At 54.1% G+C, this 21,836-nt stretch overlaps 4 protein-coding genes across 10 annotated transcripts in view; 2 read left to right on the forward strand and 2 right to left on the reverse strand.

Moving 5' to 3' along the window:
* The first annotated feature begins 172 nt into the window (after positions 1-172).
* On the forward strand, positions 173-5,021 carry Srpk3 (SRSF protein kinase 3). The gene is made up of 15 exons (XM_015506970.2): positions 173-314; positions 386-516; positions 695-803; positions 911-998; positions 1,308-1,395; positions 1,922-2,028; positions 2,102-2,267; positions 2,369-2,394; positions 2,870-2,999; positions 3,088-3,327; positions 3,413-3,513; positions 3,984-4,091; positions 4,167-4,236; positions 4,324-4,416; positions 4,563-5,021. Exons 1-15 carry the CDS (start codon positions 184-186, stop codon positions 4,745-4,747), a joined length of 1,773 nt encoding a protein of 590 aa, XP_015362456.1. The 5' UTR covers positions 173-183; the 3' UTR covers positions 4,748-5,021.
* Ssr4 (signal sequence receptor subunit 4) lies at positions 2,075-17,918 on the forward strand. 3 transcript variants are annotated; one of them, XM_048796779.1, is made up of 7 exons: positions 2,075-2,103; positions 14,211-14,285; positions 16,057-16,172; positions 16,927-17,001; positions 17,149-17,238; positions 17,492-17,557; positions 17,758-17,918. In XM_048796779.1, the coding sequence occupies exons 2-7, from the start codon at positions 14,219-14,221 to the stop codon at positions 17,860-17,862; spliced, it is 519 nt and encodes a 172-aa protein (XP_048652736.1). In that variant the 5' UTR covers positions 2,075-2,103; positions 14,211-14,218; the 3' UTR covers positions 17,863-17,918. The 3 variants fall into 3 exon arrangements, with proteins under 3 accessions (XP_048652736.1, XP_048652735.1, XP_015362458.1); XM_048796778.1 differs by having other exon boundaries at positions 2,081-2,101; positions 16,054-16,172; XM_015506972.2 differs by lacking the exon at positions 2,075-2,103 and having other exon boundaries at positions 14,037-14,285; positions 16,054-16,172.
* On the reverse strand, positions 5,051-13,932 carry Idh3g (isocitrate dehydrogenase (NAD(+)) 3 non-catalytic subunit gamma). Of its 2 annotated transcripts, XM_015506971.2 has the most exons (13): positions 13,781-13,932; positions 9,885-9,926; positions 9,548-9,559; positions 9,180-9,277; positions 8,714-8,826; positions 7,493-7,553; positions 7,237-7,369; positions 6,732-6,865; positions 6,324-6,426; positions 6,096-6,242; positions 5,699-5,793; positions 5,551-5,611; positions 5,051-5,258 (listed from the first exon to the last, which is right to left on the reverse strand). In XM_015506971.2, the coding sequence occupies exons 1-13, from the start codon at positions 13,859-13,861 to the stop codon at positions 5,157-5,159; spliced, it is 1,182 nt and encodes a 393-aa protein (XP_015362457.1). In that variant the 5' UTR covers positions 13,862-13,932; the 3' UTR covers positions 5,051-5,156. The 2 variants fall into 2 exon arrangements, with proteins under 2 accessions (XP_015362457.1, XP_048652734.1); XM_048796777.1 differs by lacking the exon at positions 9,548-9,559.
* Positions 17,919-20,119: 2,201 nt separating the features above from the next.
* Pdzd4 (PDZ domain containing 4) overlaps positions 20,120-21,836 on the reverse strand; it is an 8,872-nt gene continuing 7,155 nt past the window's right edge. For all 4 annotated transcript variants that reach the window (XM_048796776.1, XM_048796775.1, XM_048796774.1 and 1 more), the window contains one exon: positions 20,120-21,832. In XM_048796776.1, the coding sequence (XP_048652733.1) occupies positions 21,305-21,832 (528 nt within the window). In that variant the 3' untranslated portion in view covers positions 20,120-21,304. The remainder of the gene's footprint in view (positions 21,833-21,836) is intronic.

Raw genomic sequence — 21,836 nt, forward strand, 5'->3', positions numbered from 1 at the left:
CCGGCACAGTGGCCCCCTTTTCCCCTGGGGCGTGGGTGAAGCAGGGGACCTCAGCCTGGGGACCGGGCTCTCCGGGCCACCGTCAGCCGCGCCGCCCCCTCCCCGCACCACATACCTTGCCCACAGCTGAGCAGCTGGGAGGCTATTTATAAAGGCGAGTGAGATCAGCAGCCGAGGTTATAAATGCCCGGGCCAGAGCCAGGCCCCACAGGAGCAGCCGCCCAGGACACCGGAGCCGCGGGCCACAAGGCTGGGATGAGCGCCAGCGCGGGCGGCAGCGGCGGTGGAGGCGACAGTGGCGGCAGCAGCAGCAGGTAGGGCTTAGCCCAGCCGTCCAGGGTCCCTGGCTCCTCAAGCACTCACTGCCCGCCCATTCCACCCACAGCTCACACGCCTCCTGTGGGCCTGAATCCTCAGGCTCTGAACTAGCCCCAGCTACACCAGCACCTCCAATGCTTCAGGGGCTCCTGGGCTCTGATGACGAGGAACAGGAAGACCCCAAGGACTACTGCAAGGGTGAGGCCGATCTTGGGTACATGTGGCCAGATTGCCAATGAAGGAGCTCAGGTCAACCTGGAAGGAAAAGGGTGCCTGAAGGCTGGGCTTACGTGTGCTGGGTGGCTGGTAGGGATGGCTGTCCTGGGGAACAGGAAGGGAGACACCCCCACGATGATCTACTGGCTCTCTTTGGCAGGTGGCTACTACCCAGTGAAGATCGGTGACCTGTTCAATGGGCGGTACCACGTGGTGCGAAAACTGGGCTGGGGCCACTTCTCTACTGTCTGGCTCTGCTGGGACATCCAGTGAGTGGCCCCTCCGTCCCCAGGCCCGGTGCTTGCTGGGATCCTGTTTTAGGCTTGGTTGAGGCCACCACTATGGCCGGCAGCTGACAAGGGTCTTGGTATTGCAGGCGCAAGCGCTTCGTAGCCCTGAAAGTAGTGAAGAGTGCTGGGCACTACACTGAGACAGCTGTGGATGAGATCAAGCTCCTGAAATGTGTGAGGCACCTCCCTACCGCTCTGGCTTCCTGGGAACTGCCTTGGGCCTGGCAATGTGGGTGCAAGGCCTGCTGGGGCTCTGCTAAGTGGGACAGGACAACAAGAGGCACAGGCTCCAGCTGGCTCTGCAGTAGGAGAACCTTGAAGATCACATGGGGTGAAGGGGTTGTCTTTTCTTCCTTCCAGTGGGACCCAGCTAGGGCATAAAGTGGGGCCAGAAACCCTGTATTTCCATCCAGGGACTGCCAAGGGGAGCAACTGGTGAGGGGTGGGTTGAAGGCATCTATGGCCCCTTGGCTTTTGTTCCAGGTCCGGGACAGTGACCCCAGTGACCCCAAAAGAGAGACCATCGTTCAGCTCATTGATGACTTCAGGATCTCGGGGGTGAATGGAGTTCGTATCCTTTGTAGGATGAGCAGAGCAGCAAAGGGCCAGCTTCTGCCTTCCTAACTACCAGGGCCTCAGTTGCTGATCTGTACCAAAGGGCTTTATTTCTCCCAGGAACACTACAAAATAGTCTCACCCCTTTGGGCATTTGTATTGCTATGGGGGGCATGAGAGTGGGTAACCAGCTTGCTGATGATCTGTGGATTTGAATTACACCCAAATAGCTGGGGTTACCCAAAAAGGCCTATCTCTGCATAGGAGTAGGGTTAGCCTGAGGCCTGCATATCTGCTCCTCCAGTGCCATCTCTAGGATGACCATAAAATATACCATCCCACTGGCACACTTCTGATGGTGACAGGGACACTGTAAATAATAACACCAAGACAGGGGTGGCCACCAAAACTGCTTATGGCAAGCACTGCCTCCTCCACCTCTGTGGAGCCTGAGCTTTGTTGCTCTCCCCTCTCAGCTGAGGGTAGGCAAGGCGTGTGCCCCATCTGTGTGCTCGCTGGCCACCCTTCACTCCAGTGCCCAGATGTGTGCATGGTGCTGGAGGTCCTGGGCCACCAGCTCCTCAAATGGATCATCAAGTCCAACTACCAGGGTCTGCCTGTGCCCTGTGTGAAGAGCATTGTGAGGCAGGTGAGTGCTATCCCCCCAGCTGCCTGGCCTAGCCTGGGAGGGGATGCTGGAGTTCAGATGTGGCTCTTCCCAGGTGCTGCATGGCTTAGACTACCTCCACACCAAATGTAAGATCATCCACACGGACATCAAGCCTGAAAACATCCTGCTGTGTGTGGGTGATGCCTACATCAGGCGCCTGGCAGCAGAGGCCACAGAGTGGCAGCAGTCAGGGGCCCCACCCCCATCCCGCTCCACAGGTATCACAAGCATGTGCAGGGCCGGGTCCAGGCCTCTAGGCACTCAGTCCCTGACTGAATCTCCACTTATTTTTCTCCTTCCACCCCACCTGCATCCCCAGTCAGCACTGCCCCCCAGGAGGTCTTGGTAAGTTCGGGCACTCCTCTCTACCTGTGCCCTCTCCCCATCCATGTCAGGGGAGGCCATCTCCTCAGAGCTGGCCAAAAACATTGGGTGGCCCAGGTACCAGTGATACACAGGGTGGGTCATGTACTCCAAATTGCCTTTTGTGGTCACTGGGCCCAACACTGCCTCAGTGGAAAGATGCTGCATCTTCCTCTGTTGGCTACTTCAGGCCACCCTTGCTGGGCCTGGAAGGGGAGAGAGAACAGTCTAGGGGCAGGCCCATGATGTCCACTCCAACCTACAGAGCTTTAGGGAATAAGTGCAGGGACAGGAGGGGAGGTAAGGAGATGGGTGAGGTCAAGGGGTGAACAGAGGGTAGTGGCACCATATTCTGCCATCCAGGGGACTCCTGGGTTCTGGGCTGGACAGGGAAGCTTCCACTGTCAGACTGGCTGGGGGATGGGAACCCTGGGGGTGACCCTGACTCTGGCGGCAGACTGGTAAGCTGTCCAAAAATAAGAGGAAGAAGATGAGGCGCAAGCGGAAACAGCAGAAGCGGCTGCTGGAGGAGCGGCTGCGAGACCTACAGAGGCTGGAGGCCATGGAGGCTGCAGCCCAGGCTGAGGGTGAGTGGCCTGGAGGGCACTGGATTGCCAAGTGTGTGCACAGGCCATGGGCTGTCTGCTCATGAGGACCTCTGCCCCATCTCCCCAGATTCTGGATCGAGACTAGAGGGGGGCAGCGGCTCTACCTCTTCCTCAGGCTGCCATCCTGGGGGCACCAGGGCTGGCACCTCCCCAGCCTCCACCTCCCCTGCCCCTGGGGGTGACCGCAGTCTCAGCCCCAGCTCGCAGACCTCTGGCTTCTCAGGCTCCCTGTTCTCGCCGGCCTCCTGCTCCATCCTTTCAGGCTCGTCCAATCAGCGTGAAACAGGGGGACTCCTGTCACCCAGCAGTAAGTGTGGGGAACAGGAGGCAGTGGGCAGGCCGGGACAGGAGGAGCTGAGCCATTCAACTTCTCTCTCCCTTTTCATTCCCAGCACCATTTGGTGCCTCAAACCTCCTGGTGAACCCCCTGGAGCCCCAAAATGCAGACAAGATCAAGATCAAGATTGCAGATCTGGGCAACGCCTGCTGGGTGGTATGAGCACCTTGGGGAGGCAACCTGTTCTTGGGGAGCCCTAACTGGGCCTGTGGGGCACAGGACCCATTGGTATAGCCATGGGCTCACATAGCAGTACCCTCAAACAGAGCTGAGGGCTGCTTCCTGCTGCTGGCCCCAACCAGCAGGGTCCTGTGCAGTCAGCAGAAATGGGCCCATGGCAAGAGGTCACTGGGAAGGGATCCAGCCTCAGCCCACCAGGAGGGGATGAAAATATGTGTGTGTGTGTGTGTGTGTGTGTGTGTGCGCGCGTGCGCGCGCACGTGCGTGTGTATACACACACACACACACACATATATATATACATATTCTGGCGTACCTGGGGACCCTAAGGATCAGAGTAGGCTCCACAAAATTCCTGGGTGCATGAACCAGAGGTAGGACTGGGGGTTATGGGGCAGGCCATCCTGGGCCCCAGCTCCTGTCCCCAGGGATCCCGTTGCCTCCAGCACAAGCACTTCACTGAAGACATCCAAACTCGGCAGTACCGGGCTGTGGAGGTACTGATCGGTGCTGAGTATGGGCCCCCGGCAGACATCTGGAGCACAGCATGCATGGTACGCTGACTGGGCTGCCCTCACGCCCAGGGCCAGTCTACCTGCCAGCAGCTTCACCTTCCCCATTCATTCCAGGCCTTCGAGCTGGCCACTGGTGACTACCTGTTTGAGCCTCACTCAGGAGAAGACTACAGTCGTGATGAGGGTAGGGGAGGCAGGCCCTGGGCTCAGCCTTGGGGCCTTGGGGCCTCCTGCCCACCTGCCTACTAGCCAACTTCCTCTCTGCCCACAGACCACATTGCTCACATCGTGGAGCTTCTAGGTGACATCCCCCCAGCCTTTGCTCTGTCAGGCCGTTACTCTCGAGAGTTCTTCAACCGAAGAGGTGGGGACCAAGTGGGCTCAGGCCACCTGGCTGGGGAAAGGGTGGGACATGGACCCTGGGTTCTTACATAGAAGGAACACTGGTTCCCAGAAAGCCAGAGACTTTCCTAGCAGAGTCCAAGTGCCTAATGCTGCCTGGTCCCCCAGGAGAGCTGCGGCACATCCACAACCTCAAGCACTGGGGTCTGTATGAGGTGCTCATGGAGAAGTATGAGTGGCCCCTGGAACAGGCAACACAGTTCAGCGCCTTCCTGCTGCCCATGATGGAGTATATCCCTGAAAAGCGGGCCAGCGCCGCCGACTGCCTCCAGCATCCCTGGCTCAACCCCTAGGTCCTACTGTAGCTGTAGGCAACAGGGTTGGGCCTGGCTCTGCCCCTAACTCTCAGTGCCTTAAGGGAAAGTGGGGTGACTCTCACCACCCTGTAGGAGCTACCCTCTCCTACCCTGCTGAATGCCAGCTTTTTTACCCACCCATGGCAGGAGAGAGAAATGCTGGGGCCAGGCCCATGTCTCAGAACTTCTCTGCCCACAATTCTCCTGGAAGATCCTCTGGTGGGAAAGTATGTGTTTCTTTCTTAATAAAGCGTGAACAGAAATACCCGTATCCTGGAGTAAGGGAGTCACGTGGCTGAGTTCTAGGGCAGAAGTGGGTTTATTTTGGGGTCTGCCTACCAAGCTGACTGGGGGTGCTGGAGTGAGAAGGCGGATCTAGGAATGGGCTGACAGCCCCAGGGAGAGCCTAGGCCTCCACAGCCCGGCCGTTGATGATGCGGATATGGCGGATGATGTCCTGGATGGCTTGGGAGGTAGTGCCCTGGCCCCCGATGTCTGGGGTGTGCATCTGTAGAAGATGGGAAGTTTAGGTACATCAGGCATGTCAACACCTGCCCCCACCTCAGGGTGAATTAGGGTTGCCCACTGTCTCCTGTAGCTTGCAGGGCCTGGAAATGCCACCAGGAGGGCAGGGGTACCAGCTAAGGCCCAGAAGCCTACCTGGTACCACCCTCCCCTTGGGAAACACAGTCAATGCTGGTCACTGACTTCAGCCTCTCCGGTTGGTCACAGCAGCTCAACATGGGTTAGAGGAAGGAAGGCCACAGCATGGGGCCAGGAAGGGACAAGAGGAGCCTTACATTTTCGTTGTCCATAGATGCTAAGACAGCTTTGCGGATGGAGGTGGCATAAGAATGAAGCCTAGGAGAGGGAAGAGCCAGACTTTGGTTGTCATGGCCTAGAGGGCTGGCCAGGAGGCTCATGGCTGGGTACTGGGACATCACTTACTTGAGGTGGTCTAGCATCATGCAACTTGCTAGCAGTGTGGCTGTGGGGTTGGCAATATTCTTATTGGCAATACTCTTGCCTGTGTTCCTTGTAGCCTGGAAAAGGAAGGACAAAGTAGAGTGGATGGAAAACATCAAGGGCGTAGGGGCAGATGATTCCACTCATGTGACGTGCCTAGCAGAGGCATAACTCTAGATAGAAAGCAAATGAAGGGATGCCAGGGGCTGGGGAGAGGAAATGAGGAGAGACTGCTCATGGATGAAGTGTTTTCTTTTGGGGGGGCTGGAAATATTTGGGATTTAGATAGTGCTCATGTTTACACACCATTATGAGGGGTGTGAATTAACAATCCAACAAGGCTGCTGTAAGAGAAAGATGGTGGCATCCAGGCACTCACCGTCTCAAACACAGCATACACATGGCCATAGTTGGCCCCAGCCACCAGGCCTGGACCTCCAACCAGCCCTGCGCAGACATTGTTAACAATGTTGCCGTAGAGATTGGGCATCACCATAACGTCGAACTGCTGGGGCCGGGACACTAGCTGTGGAGCAAGGAGGGGGCTAAGTGTGAGAAGCCCAGGGTGCCCAGGGCAGGAAGTTGTGGAGTTAGGTGGATCCACTACCTGCATGGTGGTGTTGTCCACAATCATGTTCTCAAAGGTGATCTGGGGGTAGCGGGCAGCCACCTCCTTGCAGCACTGGAGGAAGAGCCCATCACCCAGTTTCCTGGAGGGAGATGAGGAGGGACAAAGGACACCAGCTTGATCCATCATCACAGACAGAGGAACAGGGCATGTAGAGGGCCTGAAGGTTAAATTCTAACCTACCCCTCCATTTGCAAAATGTGCATAATTTTGTCCCACTAAGTGTGTTCTGTGGTGAAGCCAAAGACTTCAGGGACAGTAGGATACACTCTTGGGTGTGGACCCTTGGAGGGTAGACATTGTCCTAGACCCCGAGTCCCTGAAAACAGGCCACTCCAACTGCCTGAGGGATGACTAAAGAGTGGGTAGGAGGATCAGGTTACATACATGATGTTGGCCTTGTGCACAGCTGTCACTTTCTTGCGCCCACTCTCATGGGCTAGCTTGAAGGCATATTCGGCAATGCGTAGGGACTTGGCCTTGGTGATAATCTTCAGGCTCTCCACCACTCCTGCCACGCTCTAAGAAAGGGCCAGGAGATTAGTGAACAGCACGATGGGGGGTGCTATGGGACATAGCCCTATTGCTGAGTACTTCTGGCTTCTCCCTTAGGTACAACCCTTGTCCTTTGGGGACCACCTCTTCGTGGTTCCTTAAGGTCTCTCTTCAACATTGACCCTGACTGAGCATATCCCCAGATTTCCATAATCCAACAGGGTCACCTGTTTTTTGTTTTTAAATTTTTTTAGCTGTAGTTGGACACAATACCCTTTATTTTATTTATTTATTTATTTTTATGTGGTGCTGAGGATTGAACCCAGTGCTCACACATGCTAGGCAAATGCTCTACACTGAGCTACAGCCCCAGCCCCGGTCACTTGGTTTTGCGCACCTCATGCTCCAGGCTGCTGTACTCGCCCTCTGTATTTTCCCGCACAATGAGAATGTCTATGTCCTTGTGACGGGTCACCACTCCTGGCAGGCTCTTACAGTGAATGACGTTAGCGTAGAGGTCCAGGCTTGTGCTACAAGGGGGACAGAGAAAGAGGAAGGCTAGGCCTGAATGGCAGCTGGCTGGAGGTATGACTCTGCTGGCACAGCCAACCCTGGGCTTCGTTGAGCCACCACCCCATGTACTTGGCTCTCACCGAAGGATGTTGTTTCGGGATTTGTGAGATGGTGGCAGGTTATGGTTTGTTTCGATGTTACCTACAGAACAAAAACAAGACAGGCAGGTTGGAGAGGGGCTCCTGGCCCCAAATTCCTTTGCTTGGCCCAGGGGATGTGAACTGAAGGCTGCTCCAACTGGAGGAAAAGATGGCTTTCAGCATCAGAATACTTCACAGAACACTAGGATGTAACTTCCAATGAGGATAGATGCATGTGTGGTTTTTTACCAATGGATTCTGAGGACCCAGAAAAGCATCTGGCTCATAGCAGGCATTCAGTAAATATTTACTAAATGAATGAATAAATCCAATTGGCAGCTGGCAAGGAGACCCTACCACTCCCTGCCCAGGATCTGCCCTGATAGAAAGTGACCATTCCTGCTTATCAGCAGGCTGGCTGGCCAAGCCAAAACCATCAAAGTGACTTTAAATGGGATTACTCCTAGGCTCAGGGGCAGTCAGGGTCTGCCTGGAAAACGCCAGGCTCTGTCCCGTGGCCCAGGCACCCAGAATGGAAGCAGGGGCCCAGTGAGTCCCAGAGGCCAGCAGCCACCAAGAGAAGGTAGACAGAGGTTAACCAGCAGAAAAGCCTTTTTGACAGCCCAACAGGAACACCTGCTTCTCTGATCTGCCCCTGCCCAGACTTCCTTCACCCAGAGTGCCTAGGGCACTCTGTAGCTGCCATGTATACTCTTCAACTTGACTACCAGCACCTACGGCTCCACCTGGTTCATCACTGCTCACAATATCCTTACAGAGCAGATGATGAGCTGAAGAACGCAGAGGACCTGAGCCCAACCAAGACAGACTCAGGAGGGGCTACCAGAATCCTCATCAGAGTCACAGCATCAGCAGGCATGCAGAAGTTTCTATTCAGACTCTAAGCACAAGAGTCCTCTCTAGCCAGAAAAATCCCAAAATTGGAGCCATGGGTCCTCACAAGAGTCAGCTTGGGCTGGGCATGGTGGTGCAGGCCTGTAATCCCAGTGACTCGAGAGGCTGAGGCAGGAGGATCACAAATTTGAGGCCAGCCTCAGCAAATTAGAAAGGTCTGGTCTCAAAATAAAAAATAAAAAGGGCTGGGCGGTGGCTTAGTGGTTAAGTGCCTCTGGGTTCAATCCCTGGTACACCCCCCACCCCCAAAAAAGGTTTGGACATAAAAGAACTCAGTGTAGAACCCTACCTGGCCCTTGAGCTTACCCTTCAGGGCCACACGGTTCCGACGGATGGCCATGATGGCATTGCGGATGTCCTCCTCATCGGCATTGGAGCTTACATGCACTTCTTCAAAGTCCACTGGCACACATGCATGCCTGGGACAGAGCTGGGTCAGGGTGGCTGGCTCAGGGCCTCCCATACCTCTTCCAGGAAACATGCCCAGGCTCTGGCTGAGAGGGGACTAGGCCCACCCACGCCAAATGAAAAGGACATGCTTGAGCTCTACAATGCAGTGAGCAGGACTGCCACCCTCCCATATCAAGCCAGCCTGGTGGGAATGGAGGCTTTCTTGTCACCACCTTGCTAGATGCTCAGGAAAAGTCCTGGCTAGTGGCTTCTGGGCTCACTGCCCTTACTGGGACAAAGTTCTCAGGGCCCTCTGGTTGGAGCTAGGGCACAACCTTCTCTAGAGGTCAAGGCAAGAAAAAGTGGCCTGAGGTCTCCATACCTGAACACGGACTTAACATGCAACATGAGCTCTGGCCCAATGCCGTCTCCTGGAATCATAGTCACTGTGTGCCGTCCACCATACTTAGCCGACGGAGGCTGGAAAGATGGAGAGGGTAAAGACGGGCCTTTGGATATTCCCACATGCTCACTGGCTCAGCACCCAGGGGCTCAAGCTAGTTCCTTTCTTCCCACCAGCAATGATTCCATACACTACACTGGCCAACCTTGTGGTTCTAGCTTGGTGTACCCCCATCCCAAACAGGACTGATCATCTGAGTCCCTGGTCAGCAGCAGCCCCCAGGCCCACCCAAAGCAACTAAAACACCCCCCCCCAAATCTAACTCAGAGGAAAAGAAGAATACTCACAATTGTTTGTTGCTAGAGGGAAGACAGAAAGGAAGAAGACATGGATCAGCCAAGGTTGGAAGAACAAGGCTGTGATGGAGAAACCAGGGTCTTTTCCCTGGGGACAATGTCTAGCACAACTTAGGGAAGGGTGAGGTATGAGTAACCTCTGGAGACTGTGCCTCAGAGGGAAGGACACAAAGGCAGGGAGCAAAGAGGCACAGGCACTTGTGCATGCATATGTGTATACACACACTGCATGTGCACACAATTGCACACACAAACTTGTGCACCCCCCAACATAGGGACAACTATACTCACATATAGGCACACACGCCCCTGGGGGGCAGGTACTTACTGAGGAGATACTCCTCCGAGGGACCTCATGGGTACCCAGAACCTGCCAAAGAGAACCCAAATCAAAGTGTTGGTTGTCCAGCCCTGAGAGTCAAGTTGACCAAGGTCTCTTGACAGGGAGAAGGGATTAGCCCCACGTGCCCAAACAAACCCCACCTGTGCATCACCAGCACACAATGTGCCCAGGAAGGTTGGCTCTAAAGCCCATTGCCGGTGACTGGCCCTTGGAGCACTACTCAAAATTGTTCCAATGCTTCACGCCTCCTTTGGCTCTTGGGTCAGTTTAGTAAAAAGCTTTGTGTCCCGGCCTGGGATTGTGGCTCAGCGGTAGAGCACTCATGTAGCACATGTGAGGCCCTGGGTTTGATCCTCAGCACCACATAAAAATAAATAAATAAAGGTATTGTGTCCAACTACAATTAAAAATAAATATTAAAAAAAAAAGCTTTGTGGGCTGAGGATGTGGCTCAAGCGGTAGCGTGCTCGCCTGGCATGCGTGTGGCCCGGGTTTGATCCTCAGTACCACATGCAAACAAAGATGTTGTAGCCACTGAAAACTAAAAATAAATACTAAAATGTTCTCTCTCTCTCTCTCAAAAAAAAAAAAAGCTTTGTGTCCCCCTGCCCCCCCCCTTTTTTGCTTTTGATTCTTTTTTGGCCAATTATTGCTGTCTAGTGACGTCTACAACAAGGAAAAATTGGCAAAGTAAATGTGGTGCAAAACAGAAATCATTACAACAAATCACAGGGCCATAACAATAATGTTATCACATATTTTCTCATTTTTCCTTATTACAAAAGCAACACACAGTCACTACAGTAAAAACAGAACTGGGAGATAAGGAGAAGATAGCAACCAGCTGCTCTGTGACAAGGACTATCACTCCCTAGGGAATGGCCCTTCAGAAGAAAACTTAAACATGAATGTGTAGGGAAATGCAGCCATTTCTGGAAGACTCATGACAGACACCAATTTCTAGGAAGGCTTTTGTAAAGGACTGCAAGCTGCTTCAGGGCCTGGATGATGAATGTCCCCAACCCCTAAGTAGGAAACAGCTGTCTGGCCATGCCAGAGCCACATCTGACAAGTTCAGAGCAAAAGCTGCCTAGGCCAAACAGGCCAGGTGCTGAGAAGTAACCCACTGTCTTCGAGGGAGAAGCCTGTGTCCCAGACCCTGCTGCAGGAGAACTTTCCTCCCTTCCCTGATGTGCTCCACCTAGGAACACACCCAAGGAGGTAGTACAGAGCCAAGGTACTCTTTGTTATTTGGGGAAGTCCTGCCACTTGCCCACTAGGCAGCAGCAGAGTGTTCTAGCCATTGGCAGAGGCACTGTGGCCATCTTCTAAAGAGCTGTGCCTTTCTACTAGAAGTCCCGAAGGCTCACATAGAATCTAATCATTCTCCATCTGGGTCCACCTGACTTGCATTAACAAGGGATCCACTTGCCCAAATGCTAGCAATGCAGGTATGCCAGTCACTGGCCCAAGCTAGGAGGGGGTGACCAACTGAGACCACAGTCCCAAGGGTACCTCATTATCTGTGTGGCACATGAATTTGCAGCCACAAACACTCTTGGGACTTTCTGTTTTCTTTCTAGCACATGTCAACATCTGGATTCATCTTATTTGTAGTATCTCAATACAAGCTTGGAGAAGGCAGTTTATGGCCTACCCCCAGAGAGTTTTCCCTGATGTCCAAAAGCTGCCAAGCTGGGCTCCCAAAGCTTCACCTATTCCCTTCCAACCACCATTAAGGAACACCTCCCTAGTTTACTGCTGTATTGCTCTCTTCCCAGCCTCTAAGAGCAGAGGTCATGCCTCTCTTGTCTCCCACTGTCACTCTTATCACTCTAAGTGCTTGATCCAGAGTTGTCACACAAGGGACATTTCCTTACTGAACAAGCACATCAGAAAATGAAGAGATAGATGGCAACCAGGCAGATCTCAGTCCAAATCCACCATCTGCTACTCTCAAGATGGCTTCATAGCCCCATCTGAAATCCCTATTTCATGTGACTGCTGGAAAGCAGGTATGTGAGCTGTTCACAGGTCCCAATAGGGCAGCAGGGGTTGTACTAAGGGACAACTGCCCCTTCACCCTATCAGACCCTCAGATCAGAGTTCAAAGCTATTGTTGTTGGAGAATATAGGGTTGACCCCTGCACCTCCCAGCAATTAATTCCTCCTGGGCCCTGTTTAGCTGTAGCAATGAGCCAGTATCCTGAAGGCCTGCAACAGGTCTGGCTTGAAGTCTATGCATTCCTGCCTATGTATGCCACCAGGGCTGAACCTCTCTCACACTTGCTTCTTATGCCAGATGTTTCACTGGGCTCTGGCCAAAGTCCCAGAGAGCTCTTCAGAGAGAGACTTCCCTGACCTTGCTCTATATAGATGCAGGCATCTTCCTTCAGGGGGTTACAAAGGTTCTGCCTCATACCTGGCTTGCTCCATGAAGCTACCAAAGGAGCCCAGTATGAGGCAGGCTGGGATGTACACAGGCATGTATCATCCATCATCTTTTGATAGTTCCACAGAAACAAGGGTCCAGGATGCTGCATGCTCCTGCTGAAGGGCTCCCACATGCCACATCTTACTATATAGCTTCTCTTTGGCACTTTTCTGTTGGATCAAGTGCCAATAGTGGCTGCATGTTTTCCAAGGAGGTCCCAACAAGTGGGACCCTAAATCTGGAGTTCCTTTATAAGGTTTGTCCAGGACAACCAGTCTCAGGGTAAGGCTCCATCTGCCTATGAACTGTTCGCTGTTCCTTACTACCACCCCAAGGGCATCCACAAGCACCTACACATGGGGGGGGGGTGTCAGGGAGGAGAGAAATGTCTTCACCAAGAGCCTGCAGGTACCATCGGGGACTCTAGAAATCCTTTACATGCTGCTGTTCTTTCATTGGTGATGTGGAAGAAGTCAGCATTTTAAAGAGAATTTCATAATGCATAAGCAGTCTCCCCCAGAGGACAGAGGGGAGAACCGTGGCAAATGGAAGCATCCACAGGAAGTGTTTACAAAATCATGGAGTTCTGCAAGGTCAAAGTTTGCAGGATCCTTTGAGAATAAGAAGTCATCTCCCTTCACTGGACAGAAGGGAAATTGGAACCCAAAGGAGGAGGAGGAGCCTGGCCTAAGGCCAAGCAGTGGGTCAGTGGGGGAGCAAGGCCCAGAGGTCATACCTCTTATACCCTAGGGCCAATATTTGCTTGTAGCCGCTATGTAGTGCTAACCAGGACCTAAGCTATCCTCATCTCAAACATGTTTGAGAAGGGAAGAATCGGACCAGAATAAATAAGATACCAAATGCAGAACTGAGGAAGCAAAGACCCTGCAGTCTCTAGCACCCCCTAACCCCTGCCGCAGCTTCGGAAACCCTGACTTTTCATTACAAGCGCCTGGGAAGAGGGGAGTCTGGGACTCTAAGAATGTGGGAGGGATCAGGGGTGACTGGCTAAGTCCAATTATCATGCACTAGGGCAGGTGGCAAAGCGGTCCACGAGGGAAACCCGAGGAGGAATTGAGTATAGAACAGGATACCCAAGGTGGCATGAACAAGGCGGGGCCGGGACACGTGACCGCCTCAGGAGGGCTCCCACAAGGACACCGAAGAGGTGACACCCAGCCGCCGCGGCCCACCCACAGGCCCCGCCACGAGATACAGACCCCTGGCGGAGCCAGACCAGGGCCAACTTTGGCCAATCCCGTCACTGACAGCAGAGGTGGCCAATGAACCCCGGCGCACAGCGCTCTTCCCCGCNCCGCCCCTCTCGAGACCCGCAGCCAATCGAACTCCATTCTGCTCAAAGAGCGGCTGTCCCTGTCCCGGCTCCAATGGGGTGCAAGGACCCCAGCAAGCGCTGCAGCTGTCCGGTGTCCCGTTCCCCACTCACCTCCCAAGGACGACAAAGGAGGGCTGGCCTGAGCACTGTCTTCGCAGCGCCACCGGCGGCCGTCGCCACCTTCAGCGCCATGACAGAAAGTGAGAGCCGCAGCAGGTTCCAATGTTAAAACACTGTTCTCGCGAGAGATCTGCAGGGCGAGAATCCTGAGGGCACCGGTCCAGCATTGCGCACGCGCGAGGCCGCGCCGGTTCCCACGCCCCCTTCCGGTGCCCTCAGTACCGCTGCCGCCATCTTGAGTGGGGGGCGCGGCCGGCTGGTCCTCTGGCTCGGGGAGGGGACACGTCAGTGCCGCCAGCGACGTCACGATGCCCGACCCGGCCCGCGTGGGCGCGATTGGCTGTCGCAGCCGCTTACGCGTCGCGCTTCCTCGTCTGCCCCGCGTGTTAGGGGAGCTCGCTCTCTTTTTCTCTCGGCAGAGAAGAGGCGATGGCGGCGATGGCATCTCTCGGCGCCCTGGCGCTACTCCTGCTGTCCGGCCTCTCTTGCTGCTCAGGTAGCGGCCTGGCCGGAGCTTGTTTCTGGCGAGCCTGTCCCACGGCAGGTGGTGCTGGGGGGTGAAGGGGTATGGGAGAAGCAGGGGTCTGGCCCTTCCCGAGGCTTATGGCTACCGGCCGGGCCTTCCTCTGAGAGGCAGGTGGCCTCGGGGTGCAGGGACCAACGTACCACACACACGTTTACCTAGCAGCCGGGCTGCTGGAAGAAACAGACATCCTTCTCGTCTGCTCATGGGAGAATCCCAATGCCAGCATCGTTCTCTTGGCCACCAGTTCCAACAGGGAAGGTGACACAAGTCCCTGCTCCTGCTCCCTGTCTCAGAGGGTAGTGGGACGGGAGCAAGGCTATATAGCACGGAGCAATAACGGTGAGAAACAGGGCTGGCAGAGAGGAACCACCTGAGCCTGTGCGGTGCAAGCCAGGCTTCCCCAGGAAAGTGAGAGCTAAGTGAGAAGGAGCAAGGACAGTCCAGACAAGGGACAGCAAGAGCACCAGGCAAGTTAGGGAGCTGTTGACTTTCCCTGACACTCTGGTGTGTTCATCCTAGGGTTCTCAGCTAAGCTGAGCCACAGTCTCACTGATTTACATCCGTGAGTGACTCTTTAACACCTCGGTGGGGGGGGGGGTGAGTCCAGTGTATTTATGAGGTTGTTGGCAGTAGCTGCATCAGGTGTGGAGGCCTAGACTGGGCAGGAACTGCCTTTTGACCATACAGTTTCCTGAATACTTCAAGGCCAGCATCAGCCTAACTGGCCTCCCTGCCCATACCCTTCCCACCCACCCCTCAGGAATTCCCCAAGGCCATAGCCAGGAATTTTTTAAAAGGATAAACCTGACTATAAAACCTTTCAGAGGCTTCACAGTATGCACACAGAACGCTATGATATCTGGCCCCTGAGAACCATCCTTCACTACCATTTGTAGGCATTTTCCTTCTGCTGTCCAGACCCAAAGTCTTTTCTTGACTTCCTTAATTTAAGCCATCATTTTGCCAGGTCATCACATTCAGAGAGCAGTTGGTTGAGAACTTTTCCGCTTAGGGTAGTGTTTGCTTCGTGCCCTCTGACATAGGTAGCACTCTTCTTTTCCTGTGGCTGTCTGTGGGTATGGAGATGGCTGCAGCTGGCTCCTTTTTCTCTGGGCTGCTGAATTTACAGGGACAAGTTGTGTGCCTGAATCCAGAGCCCCTCCCATTTGCTTACCCTGGGAACTACTGAGGCTATTCTTGGCCTTCTGTCAACCAGCTGGGAACCGAGACCCTTTTCCTTATCTTGAAAGCTCCTGTACCTTGCCACCACTGTGCTTGGTGTCTCTGCTGAGGATGCTTTCAGTAAGTTGTCTGGGCAGTTCATGGCTCTACATTGAGGCTAGCCTGGCTCCCTGATCTGCTGGGGTGTACCATGCCCAGGTAGGTTAGTTATATGGCTTCCCCTTCGTAGGTCCAGAAACTAACATGAGTGGTGCAGTGAATCCAGCCTGTTCATGCTCCTCAAATACATGCACTTTCTCTTCCCTTGTCATTGCATTGAGGTCCACCTCTTTACCTGGCTGACCAGGAAGGTCTTCTTGCCCCACTGTTTCCTGCCTTCATAGCCATCAGACTCCCCTTTTTCACTGTACTTATGCATGAGCACTGGGATTGGTCCCCCAGTCCACACCTGACAGGGGCAGAAGGACCTGTGTGTCCTCAGCTGACTGGGCCTGGGAGGCAGAGCTGGGGCAGACTAGCCTAGCACACATAAGCCAGCTTTGTCTCCTCCCTGCAGCAGAGGCCTGTGTGGAACCCCAGATCACTCCTTCCTACTATACCACTTCAGATGCCGTCATTTCCACCGAGACTGTCTTCATCGTGGAGATCTCCCTGACATGCAAGAACAGGGTTCAGGTGAGACAGTGGGGCTTCAGTCAGGAGGGTGTGGAGTGGAATGATTCTCCTCATTGGCAGTTGACAAAATCTGACCCAAGGGTCATGTTGACAGGGAGAATAAGGATTCCAATTCTTGGGGGTGCAGGAGAGATAAGGGCACAGCAAGGACAGATCTTAGCGAGTATTTAAGAGCATTTCTTGACTTGCTCATGTTTGCTTTCCCTACATGCACTAACCTTACAGAGATACCCACGTTTCAAACATGAATGTCTGGAACGTGAGAAAGGGCTGGGGTCAGGCCCCTCCCTCCCTTTTCTGGTTGTTGTTTGCAAGAGTGTGTCCTTGTGGGTGTTTGTTAAATTATAACACTCCTTGAGTTAAATGCTTCTTAGGCACTCCTTGACCCTAGCATCTTCGTTTTAGGTGCTGAGAAATAACAAGGACGTTTTCATCATGGGTCTCCTGTTCACAGTTAACAGACTTATGGGGGATCAAGTTGGGCCAGGCCATACTGCGGATCTGACCTATTTTCCCCCAGGAAGAGACAGAAAAGACAGTGACAGGGCAGTGGTTGGGTTCCTAATACAGCTCCAGGTTATGGTAGGCCTGTCCTTATGGTTCTTACATGGTGGCCCCTACCAAGCACACAGCAACCCCCAGATAGGCCTGGCCTCCCTGCCTACATTCCTGACACTGCTGTAGGTAACACGATGGGGTCTCTGCCTGCATCCACAGAAGATGATGATGACTCTCCCTTTGTCTCCTCATCCAGAACATGGCTCTTTATGCTGATGTCAGTGGAAAACAGTTCCCTGTCACCAGGGGCCAGGATGTGGGCCGTTATCAGGTAAGGGATGCTGAGCCAAGGGTCAGGGAAGGCTACCTGCTCATGAGCATGACTTGAAGGCTGCTTGTATTGATACTGTGTCAGCATTGGTAGGGTGGCCCCTCAGGTGTCCACTGTGCCCACCCCCTGCCAAACACACTCAACCAGGTGTCCTGGAGCTTAGACCATAAGAGCGCCCATGCAGGCACCTATGAGGTCAGATTCTTCGATGAGGAGTCTTACAGCCTCCTAAGGAAGGTAAGTATTGCTTGGAGGCCCCAGTGAGGGAGGGCAAGCCCTGCCCTCCTGCAGCTTCAGCCCTCTAGGGAGATCACTCATGTGGAGCAGGATGGGCTGGGTGGGTGTCTTCCTGTGCTCCTACTCCACTCGCCCCACCTGTTACTTCCTCCTTTCTCTCCTTTGTTCTTCTGTGCTCCTGCCTTTCCTGTCCCTTTCCACCCCACCTAGACAACCCATTAAGTGTTCCCTGACCCCAGTACCTCCCTTGCAGGCTCAGAGAAATAATGAGGACATTTCAATCATCCCACCCCTGTTCACAGTCAGCGTGGACCATAGGGTGAGTGTCCTACTCCCAGGGGAACACTTAATATGTGGCACACCTCTTTTTAGAGGGTTGGGGGTTGAGGGAAAGTTCTCTTCCTTTGCAGCCCCAGCTCTACCTGTTGGGCCATCTTTAACTAATGTGCCTTGTGTGCCCTGAGGGCAGGTGACTGGATCCACTCCCCTGAGCTAAGCTTTTGGTCTTTTTTCTTTCAGGGTGCCTGGAATGGGCCCTGGGTCTCCACCGAGGTACTGGCCGCAGTAATTGGCCTAGTGATCTACTACCTGGCCTTCAGTGCAAAGAGCCACATCCAGGCCTGAGGGTGGCACCCCCAGCTTTGCTTCTTTCAATAAACAGTCACTGGTTGTCATGAGTACATTTGGAACACAGGGCTCCTGGCTGACATTGCCATGCCTTCCTCACATTAGGAGAGCTGGGCACCTAGTGTGCCCTTTGCCCACCTCAACAGCAGAGGTCAAACCTTCCCCATAGTGTCCTATGTCCACCTTCTCTGTGTCTGTCCTGGTTGCTGGCATGTTGGGCATGGATCCATCCCTTTCCTTCCCAGCACATGATCCCCTCAGTGAAGACTGCTTTGTTCTCTCCTGTTCTCACCTGGTCCCCTGTGGCAGAGCTGCCAGCCCTCCATCTGGCCTCCTAATGGGGCCTCTTCCCATGGTTGGCCTGAGACAAGTCCCTATGACCTCTGATCCTGCCTCCGGCTAGGGAGCATGGGGTGCTGCTCTGCTGCACCTGTGCCTTTAGGAATGGCATGTACTCTAGCCTGGCCAGAGAAGGCAGAGACTTTTCTAGTTTCCCCATAATCCTTTAGTGTGTGCCATGGACACTCGTGGTAAAATAGCCAGCGTCATCTTCACAATGGCTTCTATTTGGAGCCTGGGGCATGAGCCACATACAGGTACTTTGCAGTGCTTTGCTGAGCAGTGAGGTCCCATCTTGCAGATGGAGTTAAATCTGGTATGTGCTTCAACACCCCACAGCTGTCCAGGCAGAAGCTGTCTCCAAACTCAACACTTTGGCCACTTTCTTGTTTATTTATTTAATATTTATTTTTTTTTTTAGTGGTGCTGAGGATCGAACCCAGTGCCTTATACATGGTAGGCAAGCGCTCTACCACTGAGCCACAATCCCATCCCCTAGCATGGGTATTTAGAAAACAGACTCCCCTACCTTGGAAAGCCCACTGCTCCCTCCTAGTGATCCCTCATGAATACCCAGTGCCTTCAGCACATCAGGCAGTAATCCATGCATGTGCTTGTGCACAATGCTCCGGCTCACCCTTCAAGGCTTGGAATGTGCTAGGCACCAGCCACTTGCATGGTCAGTGGCACTAAGGCAGCAGGTGGGGTAGTAAGCACCCTGGGGTCCAAAGGGGCTGGGTGCAAATTTTGTGAACCCTTTCCAGCTGCATGACTGCCTACTATAGGGTGTCAGGGAATTCTTGAGACTAGTCGGTAATGTCCTGGTACCTGAGTACATAGTCACCATTGGCCATTACAGAGGAAATGGTATAGCCATTCCAGAAAAAGGAGGCAAGGCCCCGAGCCTGCTGGGAGGACAGTGTCCAGGCTCCTTCCCCTGCCTAGGCTCTGCCACAGGCCTGGGGGGGGGGGGCTGGAAGGAGTAGGAGAGTGTGAGGGTGGGCTTGTCCACCTACCCAGGTCTGCTAGGGGGCCTCCTCCAGACTACAAAAATGGGTTGAGGTGGGCACAACTAAAGAATTGGGCCCAAGGGGATCAGAACATACTAGCTCAGGCAGCAGATGAGCTTTCTGGAGTCCAGGGATAAAACCCAGTGCTGGGAGCAGTAGCTGCTCCCCTGGCTGCTAAGGAATGACTATTCTTTGTGTTCTGCCAGCAGCCTAGCCTATGCAGGAAGAAGGCAGCCCAGTTGCTTTTCTTGGTTCTGGCTCAACCAGGCAGTCTGATGGTAGTAGGACCCAAATGTGAAGACACTGTTCCAGGGCATCAGTAGCCAAGTGCTACCAGCCCTCCTGGCGCCACTTCTCCTTGAGATGGCCAAAGGACTCCAGGCTCTGGGCCCATCTTGGCCCATGTCCTGTGAATACCCCATAAGAATAATGGGGAAGTGAGTCCCCAGAGGAAGGAACAGTTGGCCTTGGTTTCCACATATTCCGTCCCAGGGACAGGAGGCTGATTTTGGTGTACCACACCCTTGGCTGAAGAAGGCCCAAGAGGAATGGGGGAACTAGTCTAACCCCCTTCCCTATTCCCACCTCCACTGCTTCAATGAGCCTGTCATCCACTCCCCTGCTCATTGTTGTTCCTAGGCAGGACTGCCACGTGACATGCAGGGCCTTCCCTCCCAGAGCCATTCAGTGTGGCAGACAGATGAGGCTGCGCCCCTATGTCTCTGCCTTCCTAGCAGGAGGATGCGGCTTCTGGAAATGGGCCCTTGGATTTCCCCGCTCACCCATCAGAGCATCATATCCATCACCAAATTGCTGCCTGCATCTCTGCATTTAGAATTTAACCAACTGCTCTCTCTTTCTCCAGGATAAATAGCATGATGAGAATGAACACAGGGAGGCCATGATTCAACCAAGTAAAAAGGCAGCTTGCTTTATTCTTGAGATGCAGGTGGGGGCAGGGTGGGACAGCCTGCCTGCCTCCAATCTGGGGCTCTCCAAACCTGAGGGGCACCACTTGCAAACCGCAACACCTGGAAGTGGGTGAAGGCCAGATGTGCATCTCTCCTGATCAGCCCACCTGCCTGTCACTGGGTCCAGGCTTCTGGTTGCCACCAAGTCCTCTCCAGGCCAGACAGCCTGAGGTCTTCCACTTGTTGCTCATGGGGCTTGGTTTCAAAAATCCCCTTGATATCTAAGCACCCTCCTCAGACCATTCAGAAAGAGTGGCCCTGCTCCAGATGGCATCAGGCACAAATGCGGGCTCAAGTTAATTCTTCTTGGATGGACACTGCCCACTCAGTCCCTGCAGTCTCATTCTCCTCCAGTCACTGGGGAAGGATGCAGCCCCCAGGAGTGAGCCTCAAAAGCCATAGCAGAGGCCCCCCTTCCCCACCACAGAGTGGAGGCCACTGGGACAGCTGCTTCCCATTCCTCCCGCCATTCCCTCCCCTCCCTTCCCACCCCAGCCCTCCCTCTCTCCCCCCCCACCTCCTTCCCAACCAACACTGGGTGGAGTTCCACCTTGGTCAGGCTGCCTCAAGGAGCTGCCAGCGCCCAGAGCAGGTCCACAAAACAGAAAAACAACTATTGGCAAGCACAGAAAGGGAGAAAAACCACAAAAATCAGGGTTGCCTCTGTCTACAAATAACTGCAGCTCCCAGGGGTCGAGAGAGGCTGCGCTCAGCGGCAAAGCTGGACATTCTCTTGTGCTTAGGACAGTCTACCTTACTTCTCTTTGCACCAACTTCCCTGTCTCCAAATATACATGTCAAGAGCACTGCATATATGTCATGCACACAAAGGGGTGCCCATTACAGGTATGCTCCCAACGCCAGCTGTTGACATGGTCTTTTGGGGAGAGGGAAGTAGGTGATAGAAAAGAAGTCTCCCTTCTCCTTGGGGCTTCTCTGTCAACAGTGTCCCTTCTCCTTGGGGCTTCTCTGTCAACAAAGTCCTGTGCACACACAAAGACAGGAGTATGTACGTGCACAGTGTGCACACGCACACAGACACACACTAGATTCTAAGGGAGGGTGAGGGCCAGGCCTGGGAGGCTGCCTGGGCCTGGGCTGGGCTCCTGCCCAGGCGGTTCAGACAGTGGTGACGGAGAGCAGAGGGTTGTAGATTCGCTTGCCGTCAGCTGAGCGTGCGCCATGGGCTAGCATCTCCTGGATAGTGATCCAGTTATCCAAGATCTTCTTGTTCCGCTTCTTCATGGTTTTGCGATGGCTCAGGGCGATGATGTTGAGCTCAGGCTTGCTATCGCCATTCTGCTGCTCCCTCAAGCACTCCAGCCGGCTCTGCATCATGAACTCGCGCCGCTTCCTCTGCTCCCGTGCACGGATCAGGTGCTGCTTCCGCTCCTCCTTGCTCCAGTAGCGGCCCATCTTCATCTCACTCACTGCGTCATCATCAGTAGTCATGCCGCTGCGCTCCTCCCGGATCTTCAGGGCCCGGGCCTTCAGCAGCCGATCTCGCACAGGCCGCTTGGCCACGTAGCGTGTCCCGTCGCTGCGTACCTTCACCTTCCACTCCATGCGGGGTGCTTCAGCGGCCGCAGCCACCACCCCACCCACCCGAGGGCCCCCAGCCAAACTCAAGGGGCTGTGGCCCAGCTCCTCC

Source organism: Marmota marmota, unplaced genomic scaffold (assembly GCF_001458135.2).
Source record: "Marmota marmota marmota unplaced genomic scaffold, marMar, whole genome shotgun sequence".
In the NCBI taxonomy this organism is placed as follows: Eukaryota; Metazoa; Chordata; class Mammalia; order Rodentia; family Sciuridae; genus Marmota; species Marmota marmota.